Genomic DNA, 16001 nt, shown 5'->3' with positions numbered 1-16001 from the left:
CTAACACGCCTGGAACTCGAGTTACAGAAGGAGCGCGACCTGCGCCCTATCTAGGCTACTTGTGAGCGCGACCCACGCCCTCTTCTGAACAGCCTGATTTTCACCGGTTATTACAAACTTCCATTTCTTCAAGTTATTCAATGTTTCTAACTTGTTAAATACACTGAGCTCGCGTAAACAAGACGTTATTCATAAGCGAAGCAAGGAGGCATTCAGGTACTTTTTTCTTTCACTCCTCGCATCTCCTGTTAAAGGATTTATACTAGCATATCAGGATTGTTTTGACTGTTGTCGTATTTCTTTAATATTGGACTTAGCCTTGCATGAGATTAAGGTCAGGTAGAGAAAAAATGATTAACGTAATCTATCGTGAACGTCAACACACAAACCTATCTAGTATACCACACACTACACTTGAAATAATGGCTGAAGAAAGAGAGTCTCCTCTCTCTGACTTTTACAAAGCCTTGAACGATAGCCCAAAATATTGCATCGTTCTTGCAGACCTAGTGGGGGATTTTCGAATCCCCCCAAATATATTTAATTTGTTACCCGTTTTTCATGGGTTAGACCATGAAAAACCTTATCAGCATATTCATAGGATTGAACAAGTCCTTACCACATTCCATCATCCTACGGTTGGTGCGGAACAAATTAAACTGAGGGTGTTTCCTTTTCACCCTAGCCGACAAGGTGGAGTCTTGGTTAACTGCCCAAGCGCCTAATTCTGTGGACTCATGGGCCAAACTTGTTCAACTATTTATGGAACATTTTTACCCTCCCCTGAAGACAGATGAAATGCTTTCCAAGATATATTTTTTTCGACAGAATCCTCATAAATCCTTTTCAGAGGATTGGAATCGTTTCACTAACCTTCAATAGAGTGTCCACATCATAACCTTGCGAAAGACACGTTAGTTCGTGCCTTTTTCAAGGGACTTTTACACCACCATAAAGAAGTCCTTTATATAATGAATGGGGGTAGTTTCCTCAGTAAAGGAACCTCAGAGGCTTATAAATTTTTAGAAAATCAAACAAAACATAATAATAACTTGGTAGTGATTGATAGGGTTATATACTAAAAGCATTATTTTTGTATTAACTCTAATTCTTCATTTTTTGAATGAGAATCATATGGGCAAATATTATGCATATTATATATGTTATTAGTTATATGCATCTGTCTAATACTTTATGTTGTAGATGATATGGTGTGAACACACATAAGATCATATCATCAGTACCTCATAAAGTATAAGTAATCGTTCACAACCTAGATGGATTTGGACAAACCATTGGTACGGTTGTAGTATAATTTGGTATTAGTCTATCTTGACTATAGGATTACACTAGTACACTTTGTGTGTATATATTGAATAGGACCAAGTGAGGTTGTTTCTCTTTATACTGACTGTATAAGAGAACAAACGCCTCTGTTATTATGGATGCTTGTCCTCCTAATCCGGATATAATAACGGGCACTTACGTGCATTGTACATTACTTTAAATCATCAATGAGTGAGATTCATTTGCATGTGAATCAACAAACTCGATGGATTGGGTAATGATATTGTATGTAAGGTGTGCTATTGATTATAGAAGGAATCCGTGTCCCGCAAGAAGTCGGATTGATGATGTCCCTTTGAGGAGCTCAAAAAGATTGTCATGTTAACCCTGCAGGTGGATTTATTCTGACCTGACAATGAGATTGAGTGGTACTACTCAAGGACATAAGAAGTTGATTAATGTAGTTGTCAGTAACTTAACTTAATCAACGGACATTCGATATCTTAAACACGGGGAGATCAACGAGCATATAATATGGAGCCCATAAACGCTGACACGTAATTTGGGATTAGGGCGGTAATGCAACAATGGCCTTTAGTGGAATAAGCCATTTGTTAACGGACTTGGGCCGTGTGTTCGGGGTGAACATGGGAAGCCCAAGCCCGTCAAGAGGCCCAACCTTAATTTCTCCTCATGGTCCTTGTTGTAGCCTATAAATAGAATACTCTTTCTCTCTGGCCAAAACTAACCTATTCACTATTCATTTGTTCTTAAAAAGGGGCAAGAAAAGTAGATCTGAATTCGTTTATGATCTTGAGAGAAAGAAAGGGGGTTGGTAGATCGTTGTCCACACAACGTCCAATCTATTCTAAAGGAATACAACAGAAGATCAAGAGGTTGATTTCGGATTTCATAAAGCTTGGATTCTCAGAGTTATCTAAACCGATTCTTAAAGGTATGTTCTTTATCCAAATCGTGAGAACCCCATTGATTCCGCTGCGCGTGGGTTCTCGCGGTTTGTAGAAATTTTGCATTCTGAATAACGGTTCCTACAGTGACGATATCTCCCGCTCCGCTAGTTCTTCTTCAACAGTTAAGGCTACCAGTATGTTTGAGGTTAAATCCGATCCTGAGCTTAAAACTCTAATTGAATCCTTCACTAAAAAGGTAGATGCTATTTCTGTTCAACAAAAGCCTACCCCTGTCATGAATATCAACTCTATTTCATGTAATTTCTGTTTGAATACTACGCATCCCGACTCCTATTGTCCTCTAGTCTATGAACAACAATCCACACAGCCGGACAATGTTTGTTCCATTAATAGCGAACCTAACGCACCTTGGCGACAAAACCCCAACTACGGTTGGCGAAATAATCAACAAGTTACACCTCCAGCGTATAATAATCAAAACGTTAGGCCAGCAAACAATTACAATTAAGCTCCACCGAGACAAGGACAAGGACAATGTAATTATAATAATTATAACAATAATAATTATAATGCAAATAGAGATATCGTTCCAGTTAATCATAACTATTACAACCCACCTATTAATAATCAACGTGAGATAGTTCCTGTCACACCACCTGTAAGAACTACACATCCACAATCGGATCGTTTCGATGCCTTTATGGAAACCCAACAATAGATTTTACAGTCCATCCAACTTTCCTTACAACGGTTAGCCCAAGAGAAAGTACAACCCAAAGGTGTGTTTCCAGGTCAAGCAATACCTAATCCTAAAACAATAAACACAGCCTTTGAGGTAAACGGTAATACTAGTATTGAAAATGGAAACGTAGGTGAGCTAAATGCTATCACCACTCTCCGTTCTGGCAGAGTGGTTGATAACGCCGTAACTATGCCTGTAGTTACCTCACCAGTAGTCTTTACACCTGATATTTTACTAGATACCAAAGTAATAACAGAAGATCCTACCCCAGTAGAGGTACCAGTTAAACCATAACCTAAGAAACAAAAAGCCAAGGTTAGACATCCTGTTGATCCATATGCTAAATATAGAGAGAAACCACCGTTTCTCCAGAGATTAGCCATGTTAACCAAGGATACAAATTTCGAGGAGATTAGGGAGGTTTTCAAAAATCTAACGATAAACCTACCCTTTCTTGAAGCGATTAAAAAGTTACCTCACCATTCTAAGTTTCTTAAAGAGTTGTGCACTACTAGGCGTAAGACCAATATTCCTAAAGACTCATTTTTAACTGAATAGTTTCCAACCTTAACCGAACATAATGGAATCATTAAGTACAAAGACCCTAGTCGTCCTACTGTACAATGCACCTTAGGAGATTCCTACATGACGACCGCACTATTAGACCTGGGGGCGAGTGCTAACTTACTCCCATATTATTTATATAAACAAATAGGTCTACAGGAGATGCAACCTACTAAAATGACGTTGTAATTAGCTGATTGGTCTATTAAGTATCCTAAGGGTGTGGTTGAAAACGTGCTTGTTAAGGTTCATGATTTCTACTATCTTGCTGATTTTGTTATCCTTGATACAGAAGTCACTAACAACTCTGTTCCGATCATTTTAGGGCGTCCTTTCTTGGCTACTGCCAACGTGCTCATAAACTGCCACGATGGTTTGATATCCATGTCTTTTGGCCATCTTTCTGTTGAGGTAAATGCTTTTAAAATGGCAAAACAGTCCTAGATACAACTTCGATGGAGAGGTTAGTATGATCGAGAGTTTAGCTCAAGATTATTTCAAAACCACGTTTCCTGATAATCAAATGCACAAATTCCTTTCCTTTAGAAGTTCCAACTTCAACGAGAACTCCCTGGAAGTCGAGGAAGATTTCCTTCGACTCTTTTGCAATTCTTCCTTGCCACCTCGCGAGTCCCTCCCTGTCAACATCCATTCATCCCTTGACGCTATGACGGCAGATGAATTTTTCACCCTCTATCCCAGTGATTCTTTTGACCTACCTATTGAGGAATGTCTTGCATATCTCAAGGCTTCTGATGATTTAGACCTGAGAGCTCTAGTCGAGCCCCATTCATCCACCTCACATCATCCTATCACTCATTCATCTTCCATCACTAATTTTGTCCACCTTCCACCTTTTCAAAGGAACCTTGAGTTTGCACTTGACCCTCTTGTTTCTCCTGTGCTCCATGATTTTCTAAATCCTCCTAATACAAAAATAATTCCCAAGGAAAAGGCACTTGACACCTTCATTTTCAGAATTGAGACAGTTCCTACCTACACCATGAATGAGTTTTGTGCTAAACCCACATTCCCATTTTTTCTATTCTTTCCTTCTAAAACTTATACATATCCAACATATCTTCCACAAACATCCATTTTCTCAAGATTATTCACTTGGACACCCTTTCATTCAAAGATGAAGAAGAAGGTGTATGCTCGGTTACGTTCTAGGTTTATCAGACTTCGCTTTAATTTCACTAAGTTGCGTCGTAGAAAATCTTGGTGTTTGACGTTGTTTGGGGGGGTGCATTCCATGTTAATTATTTATGGCAAGATCCACAACTATTTCGGTTGTTGATATATGGTAAACTGTATGTTCATTATATACATATGTTAGAGATAAAGTCTCGAGTATCTGACTATAAACGGCTCACTTTGTTGTTTGGTGTACTTTCTTTCACTTCCATACATTGGTAAGTGCACCATTCAGGTAACCGGGCCCTCATATTGGAGTGTGTGGCTGCAAGTACCGGATCCTAAGTCCACGTTTAACATAATTCACATTTTCCACTCTTGCATATTTTCTCGGTTTTTGAGTCATGTTTCTCTATGGTGTGAATTATGTCTTTATTACTTTATTGTTTTCCTTATATTAACCCGTAGTCATAAAATGAAAAAAAAATATCAAAACCATAAAAATATTAATCTAGGAAGTCTCGGGAATCTGACTTTAAAAGACCCACATTTAAAACAAATTTTCTAAACTCTGTTCTATAAAATTTGTTTGGGGGTGGGATGTTGGTCTTTCCATCCTAAACTATGTTATATAAATTTGTTGTTTTTCTGTTGTTTTTATTGTTTTTTTTTAGTAGATTGGATATTGAGTTGTTAAATTTAATAGTTAAATTTGAATTATGTAGTTAATTGTTATTTGAATTTCTATTTGAATTTAATTTGGTTCTTGTCTAAGTATGCGATGATTTTTGCGTAAATCCCACCTTCCCGAATTGTTTGGGGGTGACATTATTATTTTTAGCATTGCTTTTATCTGATCCACCATTTTAGAATTAATTTTGCAATGAGTTGGTTGCGAATGTTGCCAATATTGGTGTGGTTAGGATTAGATATTGTGGTAAGATGAAATTTCAATGAGTTAGGACGTTGCTATTCTAAATTCAATCTAAAAGATATTAGGTTTGTTTTGGAATAATGAATCTGGGTTGTTTCCATTTTAGGTTTTGGAAATATTTTGTTTTCCGTAATTGCCTTAAAATTTTTGGGCAACTTGTTAATTCGTTTTAGAAACTAAAACCCTATATGTACTTGATTCATTCTACACTCACAACCCACACATCTCATGTGCATCTCTCACCTTGAACCTCTAAATTTTTCCTTTTGTTTTTCACTTCATCCTGCTCAGAGCACACGGAGCGCGCCCCGCGCCCTATATAGGCTACTTCTGAGCACGCCTAGCGCTGAAATGCCTGGAACTCGAGTTAGAAAGGAGCGCGACTCACGCCTTCAAAGGCCATTTTGGAGCGTACCTCGCGCCCTGACCTTCACAGCCGCTTTAATTTTCTGATTTTTGTGAGTTTTTCTAGGGTTGTTTGCAGCACTTCTAGGGTGTGTTTATTGTGATGACATCTCCTACAATCATACCGGAGTAGTCTTTTGAAGATTTGTTCCAAAGCGACACCTATGGTGCTTGGTTTCACGAGGTGATCATACACGTAGGCTGGGAACCACTAATGGTAAGACCTGATGAACGTTATTCTCCGGCACTTACATCTTATTTTTATGATAATTGTAAGTTCTTTTATAGACCGGATGGAGAACAAGTGTTCTCCATCACCATTGAGGATGAACCAATGGAAATTACCAGGTTCTTGTTAGCCTTTGTTTTTGGACTTGCTATGCCCGCTGAAATACAAGACTCACAGGCCTATTTGGTCGATAATATGTACCTTTATAACTATGAGGATTTGCATGAGCATTACGGGGCAAGAATCTTTAGGATAAAGGACCAAAGGGAATATAACGTCGCCCTTGGTAGCCTGTCCATGAACGTGGGCACTGTTATGTTTTGGATCATGCTAAACATTAGAAGGGAATGGCGTTATTCTTCTGTGAATGATGAAACTTGTGATATTTTCCTATCTTTAGCTGGGGGACGTATACTCTATGATATTCCCCAGACCCTAATGTCTAGTTTAACACGAGCCCATAGCATGAGGAATAAGTACTTTTTTATGCCTGTTTTAGTTTGCAGTATTATGTTGTGTTTCTTCCCTGTTTTTTGTACCCGTTTCACGGATTAGGTTAGGGTCAACATTGTGAGACCCACTGATAACCCGTAAAAACTCAACTAGATTACTCTAACCTTATTCTTATGGTATCAATTATTTATTTCCTACTTTCACATATATATTCATTCAATATATAGAGTACGGAATCATTCTACTCTTAATCTATCTAGACTTAAACAAATTCAATTAATCAAACACAAGGAACCAATGGTGAGAACAATGAAAGTAGTGTTGTGATTTATTTAAACTAAAACTAATTATAAATTAAACTAATTTAACTAAGCAATTAAAAGGTCGATTTAATGAATTGGAAGAACATAAAGGGGGAGAAATTCCACCATGCAATTTGATTGGCTATTAGTTAGTCATCGAATCGAATATTGATCCCTAGTGAATACCAAGTCCTCTCGAATCAAAGTTCCACTAGCATGAGAGTTTAACTCCACCATAAATCTCTTTGATGGTGGCTCTAAACTCTAGTTCATCATTATGAGGTTTATCTCTAAATCCTCATAATAATGAACTTGAAATTCTATTCTAAATAACAACTAATCTAACAAGCAATCATCCTCACATGGCTTCTTTAACCTCCTCTAATGGAGGTTTTAGCCTGATTTCATTGGGTTCATTACCAATAAATAATAATAATAAGACATGATTAAATTAAAATAAACTTGATTAAAATAACTTGAATTGAATTGAATTAGAAACTAAAACTTGAAATACAAACTAATTATTGATTCTAAAAACTAAATCTTGTTCTAAACACTAATTTGAAGCTAATTAACTTGATCTAAAACTAACTATTGGATCTAGACTAAGTAAAACCAAGTAAAAACTAAGTAACTTAAGAGCTACGCTTTTGTCTCTTGATATGGAAGAGACAAGATCCACAAATTCGTGCATGGGCTGAGGAGCCATGTTTTGGGCCGGAAAATTGAGCCCAAAACCTCATTACTTCAGTCCACAAAGGGGTTTTCAGCTGAAAATGACTTTAACAGCCTTTTCATCCACTTTTACTTCTCTGATTGGGTCAAGTCTTAGACCATTGGAAAGCTCTTTCCGAGCCGGTCATTTTGACATAAGGTAGGCCCAATTAGGAGGTCTGAGTCCAAAGATACGGCCTCCGAAAGTTCTGCTAACTTTTGTGCGCTGCCGTTTCTGTCCGCGTTGACTTTGACTTTTCATCTTTGACAGGGCTTTAACAAGGCTTTTTCTCCTTGAATCTTGGCCTTTTATCATAGAACTTCTTAGCAACTAACCCTTGCTCCTTTATCTCGCACAAGGGGCGCATTTCTGCACATATTCGACTCCAATGCCTGAAATACATAAGAACACGATAACAGTACTACTAACTCTTACTTATTAATCACATAATTGGTCAAAAGCAATATTCTTAAAGGGGTTAAAACTACAGTTTTGGGCTCTTATCACCCACCAATTGTATTATTCGATCTTTTCGTGCAATGACTTGGCAAGGGTGGAGGATATAACCTCATTAAGTTGCACCTTACACCCCATCCGACTAAGTGGCGCTTAACAAGTTAGCAATCGTAGATGATAAATGGCGTGAAACCTAGCAAATCATCATGGCGTGGCAGGATGCGAAGGAACCTTATTTCTTTATAGAAGAGGAGGAGGATGACGCTTAAACACTAGAGAGGAGGTAAGTTTTTATTTTTGTTCGTGTCTGTTTATGTCCCAAGCAATTTACTTCTTGTAACACCATAACGGGTGGAACTCATATAGAGTTGCGTCTGTTTTTATTTTTCTATATTAGTATGTTTAACCTTGTTTTGCAGATGTTCCAAAATTTCATGCGTCTCCATGGTATTTTTCTACCCTTTTTATTTCAATACTTTGAGGACAAAACATGCTTCTTGTTTGGGGGTGGCATAGAAACACGCATAATTTAAGGCATCTGTTAGGATATAGATATCTATAATGATAGTTTTTGGTATCTAGTAAACTAATTTAAGGCATCTAGTAAAAAAATAAAAAAAAATTCAAAAATATAAATAAAAAGTTTATGTCATACACTTAGGAATATTGGTATTGTTTTCTTTCTTTATGCTTTTAATAATCTAGAAATTTCACGTTAGTTTTTGCATTAGAATAGTTTTTAGAAACTTAGGTTAATATGTAGATAATAATCTTTGTATCTTTCTATAAATATATTACATGAGTATCTATGATTGTTTGGCAGTAAGTTTATGAAATCTAGGCTAGAGTACTTATTCTACAAATCCTGTGAGAATATAGCCTAAAACCTTATATAAGTGAAATATTTGAGAAATGACACAAGGGAGAAGTAAATTCCGGATAGAGAAATCACACGTCCACTTGCTTGATCACACTACTAAAAAAAAAGGCTTTTTATGACAGCTTTTAGCTGTCATAAAATACATATCATGACACTTTCTGATTTAAAAAATAGTCGTCATTACTGGGGGTGTCATAAAAAGTCAACCAAAACCATCATTAAATTTATGACGGTTCATAGAAAGACATCTTCAAAATTCTTCCCATTATGACATATATTAGTCTTTAAAATGTCATAGTAGGTAAATTTTATTATGACACCTCATATGCAACCGTCATAAATTATAGTTTGCACCGTCAAGAAATTCACAATATTTTCTAATACTTCACAACAAAACCGTCAAGATACCCATTGACTACTGTATAACCGTCATTTTATGGAAGAAAAATACATCAACAAATAGTTTACACTATGACAGTTCTTCTAAAACCGTCATCTAAATATTTTTTTTTAAAAAATTATATTATTTATATTATTATTATATTTTTCTTGCCAAAGATACTGCACAATAACCTATATTTCAATGCATAACCTGTAAACTTATTTCACCAATAAAACAACTACAAAATTCTAAAAAATAAAATTAAAACATTCACAATAACCTCAACCCCATATATTTTTAGCTGAGATCATTTCACATGCACAAATGTACTGCATTCCAATATTTCAAACCATAACATGACAAGTATGCAACTTTGAAATTTCCCACTAATATATCAAGTGAATAATAGTAACGAACAAGTATACATCGCTGCAAATTTTTTGAAATGACTAATAACTAACATTGTAAAATGCTTTTCCATTACATTTAGCGAAACCATGCCAACAAATCATTCATTACCTAGACCTAAACAAATCACGTTATGCTCAGGTCATCCATCCATCATTGAAGATTATCCCATTCTTGCATGCCAATTATGAGCAATGACTTATACACAATGTATACAAGCTAGGGAACTCGATCAATGATGCCCCCAAACAATTTGCAAAAACCTGTAAGAGTTCTCAAGATAATAATCTAATAAGTTGTTGACTTGTAGTTAACATTGAACTTTTACAATTAAAAATAATTGAAAAATGAAAGATAAGCACATGGTTTAGTAAAATAATAATATTTTCATGGTGTTAAGTAAAGAAAGTTACGAAATGGTCAGTGAAAGTCATCATACTAAATGAAATAATGCACCCATTATAAATGCAAAGTTTGGTATAAGCAATAAGACATTTTGATACCCCTGATATTAAGGACAGAGAAAATAAAGAGGAGTATGGTTATACTCACATAGCTAGATCAGGATATTTAGACTTCGAAACCGTGACTATAGTGTATATGTTCTCCCAAGCTTAGACTAGGTAACCTTTAAACAATCACTTTGTACCTACATAATGAAATATATCCCAAGCTTACTGGCCAACCATATTATACCTCGAATGACCGAGAACTAAGTGCTAGGAACCAAATTATATATCATTAAAACATGTTTTGAAATAAAGGTGAAGTGGAAGCTAGGATCCGTGTTGCACTCATTCCAAAGTACACCTAGGAAGAAACAGAAAGTTGGCTAGTTGAGTACTTGAGTGACACCAAACAAATGGATTAAAAAAAAATGAAATCAATTTGGCAATCAATTTGATAAACCTTACTAGGCCATATATACATCTCACAATGAGGAAAAACCAATTCCAACTCCATCCATAAAATTTGTCAACCATGTGAAATACAACCCCAAAATGTGTTGCCCTACCGGTCAGTTGTGTGCTCCCTATCAATGTATTTATCCTTTGGGAATGTAACATGTAAGTTTGGTGCAGGATGTGCAATTTCTACATAAGTGATCATGTCAGTACAACTCACATTCAGTTTATTTACAAAATTAGTAAGAAATGCAATAATAAATAGCAAAATCCATTTCAATTACCCCGCTCCCCCAACCCACCCATCCATTGCTTCAACAAGAGAAATGTTGATAAAATGCTTTAGAGACTACCATATTTAGAATAAGAGCCACTCTCTTCATTGATTGCAAACCCTACTAAGCCAAATCAATATATGATTACCAGATTTAGGTCAAGTTTATCTAAAACGTCATTAACCAGATATGACGAGATTCCTATCAACAACAAAAACCGGCCCACCTTTTGTTTTATTCTAAATCAATTGTTATGTACCTGATCAACTTAAAATGACTGAGTGAGACTATCACAAGTCACAACAGATAGATCTATTACCATAAAGAAATTATTCTATTGTAAATAATCTATATAACAAAGAAGGGTAGTGTTAGACATCCAACACCACCCCCTAATATTTGAATCTAGCTTATGAGGTGGCAAATCCTAAGGCTTATGAGGTGTGGGTTGTTTAATAGTGTGGAACAAGAGTGTTGCATTATTATTGAAGTCAACAAATGCGGCTGGATTTTTTTGTCGGGCTTTTAATGGGTGGGCTTCGATTGGATTTTTTTTAGTTGGGCTTCGGTTGGAGTTTTTTTAGTACCGGGGGGGGGGGGCCAAAGGCGCGCGTTTCTGTGCCGTATGGGAGGCAGATGTGCATCGAGGCGCCAAAGGCACGCAAATCTGTAGTACCGAAAGGCAGATGCGTATCGGGGGCACCGAAGGCGCGCGTATCTGTGCCGTACCGGGGGCAGATGTGCATCGAAACGCCGCAGGCGCACGTCCATACGGGCAAATACTAGTGCCTAATAAATTAATATTCTCTACTTACAACTTTTATTCCAATTCCGATTTAATCAACTACCCTATCAATACACCATCATGTACCCAATACATTGGGCATCCTGAGCTGACCAAAGATCTTTAAGGGAAATACAATAATATAAGCTGGGATGCGGCTAAATACCATCACAGCCCACTCATCATTTTCCCACATCAAATTGGGATAATCATACAACACACGTCTATACATCTGATATACAAAAAGTGCCAAGACCATTTCTTATATGGACAAGCTCACTAATACGAATATGGATCAACAATCAAAATCAAGCCACCGAGACTAAATCACAGTTGGAAAATTCGAATTAGATTGTTAACAAAAGAACGTATTCTTTGTTTAAATTTACAAAAAAAATCCAAACAATGGAGGAATTAACTTAAAACAAGAAGAAAAATATAGTTTCAATATTGACTTACCTACGAGATCCCAAAAGGATTTATCGATGTGCTTGAAATTCGGATTGAAGAACACCGACAAATCCTATCACGACAGACCAATAGCCATTGAAAAATCAGCCTTTAAGATTTTGCGTAAAAGTGAGGCAATAACCACAAGGAATAAAAAAAAATGAAAATAAATCACTAGAGAACAATGGATGGATCGAGAATGAAACAGCTCAAACCTTATACTAAAACAAGAACCTTGTTCTGTGAGGAATGGAATCAATTTTTGAAGTGACCATATCTGAAGAAATGAAACCTACTTGTACTTCAGACTACAGAGTAAGTATAAAGTCGAAATAATCTAGAAATTGCATTTCCAGTGGGACTACATAGAGACTAGAGGTAGGATGAAAACTTTTGGTACCCACCCCAAAGTCCAAAAAGTAGTTCAGATATAAACTAGACTTGACATATACACATGCCTCTTCGATCCCCAAGATGTTTGACCCCCTTTTCACGTACATGAAACCTTTATCGCCCCAATCATTGCTCCAGCTATTTTGCACTCTCCATACAGGTTTCCCACACATATTAGAAAACCCCGCAAGCAACATTGCATGTCGGATTTTGGTTGGATATGGCATCTTGTTCACTTCGAGTGTATGTTCGATGTCAAATACACCCTGAAAACGAATGAAATGAAGTTAGTAGTAGTCAATGGAAATTGTGGAATTAGAAATGTAAATTACCCCTCTATAAGAAAATAAAGGTCGATGGTCATTTGCAGTTCAAATGACACAAGGATAAAAACAAGTTTAAAGCAGTTTTCATGTCAAAAAATGCTCTACTTCGTATTTCTTAGAAAAGATAAAGGACTTACCATCAGTGCATGCACCAATGCAATTGCATCTTCCTTGTATTGGGGAAGAGGAGTTTTCATGTGCTTGGAACTCTCCTGTCAAACAACGGGATTATAAGAAACTGTCTACAATTTTTTACAATTACATATTTCTCAAGTTGGTGTATTGATCTTCACTAGACCTTAAACAATTGAAAAAAAAAACCCCCCAAACTCACCCAAATTAACAAAAAAAAAATGAAATACCAACCATTTCCTTTTCCACTAGAAAGACATAAGCCTTTCATTTTACACCAACATACTAATAGCCAAAACAACCATTATCCGATAACAATTTCTCTTCAGCATTCTAATTCAAATATATACACTGACCTAAACATACAACATAAACATTGTTTGGTGACACAACCAGCCCCCTAACTATAAAATTTAGATATTTCTCCAACCAAAATATTCACTTTATCAACTGTTTCCTCAAGGTGGGTCATGTTAAAATAGTCTTCTAGTGTTTCATTTCATCTTTTTAACTCTCTCCATGTATATCAATATCATAAATGTTTGTGCTTAATTATTATCAGTTGTTGTTTTAAGTGTTCCTCATTACAGTGATTATTAATAATAAGTTTCTAAACAATGCATGTTAGATGTTAAATGTAAGGAAAATTGGTAATCTAACCTTGAGTAGGAGGGGAAGTATCTAGTACTACGGGAGTAACAGAGATATTACTAGTCCGTGTACTAGTCTTCTTCTTGTTTCTGTTCCTTGTCATTCTCTCACTTCCAACAGTCAAGTAAAAACCCAACAACAACAATAAGAAAGAAATAGCTCTGCTGACAAAAAAAACCGTACCATTGATAGTTAAGATGAAGAAAAATGTACTGAAAGTAAAACCGCGAGAACCTAGATTAAACCATCTCCATTTTAGTCCTAAACTTGTCATATTTGAAGAAATTGACATACCAAATCTCAATAAAAAAGTGAACTTTTCATGAAATTAAACAACTATAAGAAAAACTTTGGGCATGCATTCCCAACTTGGAAATTCGGAAACCAAAAGACCCAATTAATTCTGTATTGCACTCAAAATCACTAACTTTAGATAAGAACTACGGAAATAAATAAGTACCTTTCCGATTGCAGAGGGATAGTTCCGATGAGTGGTAGGTTCGAGATTAGGAGTTTTGAGCGGCAGCTGGAGTGTGTGGATTCAGAAATTTTAGTGTTGAATACAAGGTCTCAACGACGGTTCCCTTTGATAGATGTTCGTGGATTTGGGAAAGTGCCAGAGCGGACTGCAACTGAATTTTTCTTTTGTTTTTTCTATCAGGTCTTTTCTCTATTGAGAATTGGGTATACTAGCGCCTGTTTGTTAAATTTTAACTAACGGAAAGGAAAGGAAATAATGAGAGTGGTCCACTGTGGAAAGGAAAGGAAAGGAAAGGAAAGGAATGGAATGGAATGGAAACAGTTTTAAAATTGTGTCTGTTTGGTAAACTGTGGAAAGGAAAGTAAAACTGGGGAAATAAATAATCCTGTTTGTTATCAAAAAAACTGTGGAAAGGAAAAGAAAGTTGGAAATAGACATCATATTACCTAACGATTTTCTTTAAACTCATAGTTCATGCGAAAAAAAAATTGGCATGACCTATCCTATTTTGGGCACATATATCATACATGACACCTGTAAAAAGAAATTCAGCATATAGAATAAAAAAAAAAGACATAAACTATCCTATTTTATCAACACTCGTAGAGTATAAACAAGCTTTCCTACACCTGCAAACAACACACGTGCATAATATTATCCATAAAACTACCACAACCATGTACCTCATAGTGCATTTAGAAAATAACAACAAAGAACTAGGTTTAAATCCTCAAAACATCCACAACACTTAAAATAAACATCAAAAAGTGCATCTAAAACCCCAAGAGAAGACTTAAGAACCCATCAAGTCAATTTTCAGCAAGCTTCTTCAATAACCAAGTAGCACGCATGTCGGTATCCATCTTGAGAAAAAACATCTTCAGGTTTTCAGCACCATCCTTTGAAAACAACTCCATAGCCGCAATCTTTTGGGGAACATCCAACCCTTCAATTTCATAAATGGCAGAACAAATCTGGTCCCAAATGAGGGCTAAAGCATTGTTCTTTCTAACCTCAACTGCAGTCCTCTCACGCAAAGAATCTGCCACATTCTGCATAACAAGCTTCATGCCTTCAATAACATCATCCTCCCCACCTTCTGTGCTCTTCTGCTTCTTCTTCTGAGGTAATTTGGTTGGACGGGCAGGCTGATTTGATGTTTGGGAAGTAGTAGTGTGAAAGCCTCCTCCCTTATCATTAGTTGTCAGAAAGCTATCCACATCGATATGCATGCCTTCATTGAGCAAAGTATCAGTATAATACTGTGATGACATATCCATCTCATTTGTTGTTTGTAAAGGTCCTCATCCACTGTAAGACCAGTTTTTTGTACGTTACCACAAGCAATATTGTCTCCAAGCACTTCGACCCACTCCAACAACCTACATATTGGCTTACCTTTATAGGTCTTCCTTTTTGGGTTTGCCTGCCGACATAAAAAATATTTACATAGCATATTAATCATATTCACAAAAGCAAAAGATACTTTGTAACATATTTTGATAACTACAATAATTAACAAAACTTGTTCGTATAAATATACTTACCTTGATTGCATCCGCCTGGTCAAGCATCACTTTCTATCATCATTGTATCCGTTCCAACCGAAACCACTAGCAGAGAATGATCGCAAATCTTTAAATGATTTAACTTGCAGTCCTCTTTGTCTTGATTCTGTTTTCAACGTTATCAATATCGATAACAAAACCCAGTTTATCTTTCATTGCCTTCGTAATAGCGAAGAATGTGATTTCTTTCTTCCAACCACCAGTTCCTCT

At 36.3% G+C, this 16001-nt stretch overlaps 1 protein-coding gene across 2 annotated transcripts; it reads right to left on the bottom strand.

Moving 5' to 3' along the window:
• Nucleotides 1-10354: 10354 nt before the first annotated feature.
• Nucleotides 10355-14433, bottom strand: LOC147505845 (thiol protease aleurain-like). 2 transcript variants are annotated; one of them, XM_086604186.1, is made up of 6 exons: nucleotides 14203-14433; nucleotides 13752-13903; nucleotides 13097-13171; nucleotides 12645-12899; nucleotides 12250-12313; nucleotides 10355-10475 (listed from the first exon to the last, which is right to left on the bottom strand). In XM_086604186.1, the coding sequence occupies exons 3-6, from the start codon at nucleotides 13154-13156 to the stop codon at nucleotides 10465-10467; spliced, it is 390 nt and encodes a 129-aa protein (XP_086460312.1). In that variant the 5' UTR covers nucleotides 13157-13171; nucleotides 13752-13903; nucleotides 14203-14433; the 3' UTR covers nucleotides 10355-10464. The 2 variants fall into 2 exon arrangements, 1 of the variants encoding a protein (XP_086460312.1); XR_015220687.1 differs by lacking the exons at nucleotides 10355-10475; nucleotides 12250-12313 and having other exon boundaries at nucleotides 12432-12899; nucleotides 13752-13906.
• Nucleotides 14434-16001: the final 1568 nt, after the last annotated feature.

Source organism: Coptis chinensis, chromosome 4, assembly GCF_015680905.1.
Source record: "Coptis chinensis isolate HL-2020 chromosome 4, ASM1568090v1, whole genome shotgun sequence".
NCBI classification, from domain to species: Eukaryota; Viridiplantae; Streptophyta; class Magnoliopsida; order Ranunculales; family Ranunculaceae; genus Coptis; species Coptis chinensis.
Note: the sequence above shows the minus strand (reverse complement) of the source record. Positions and strands in the feature narration are given on the sequence as shown.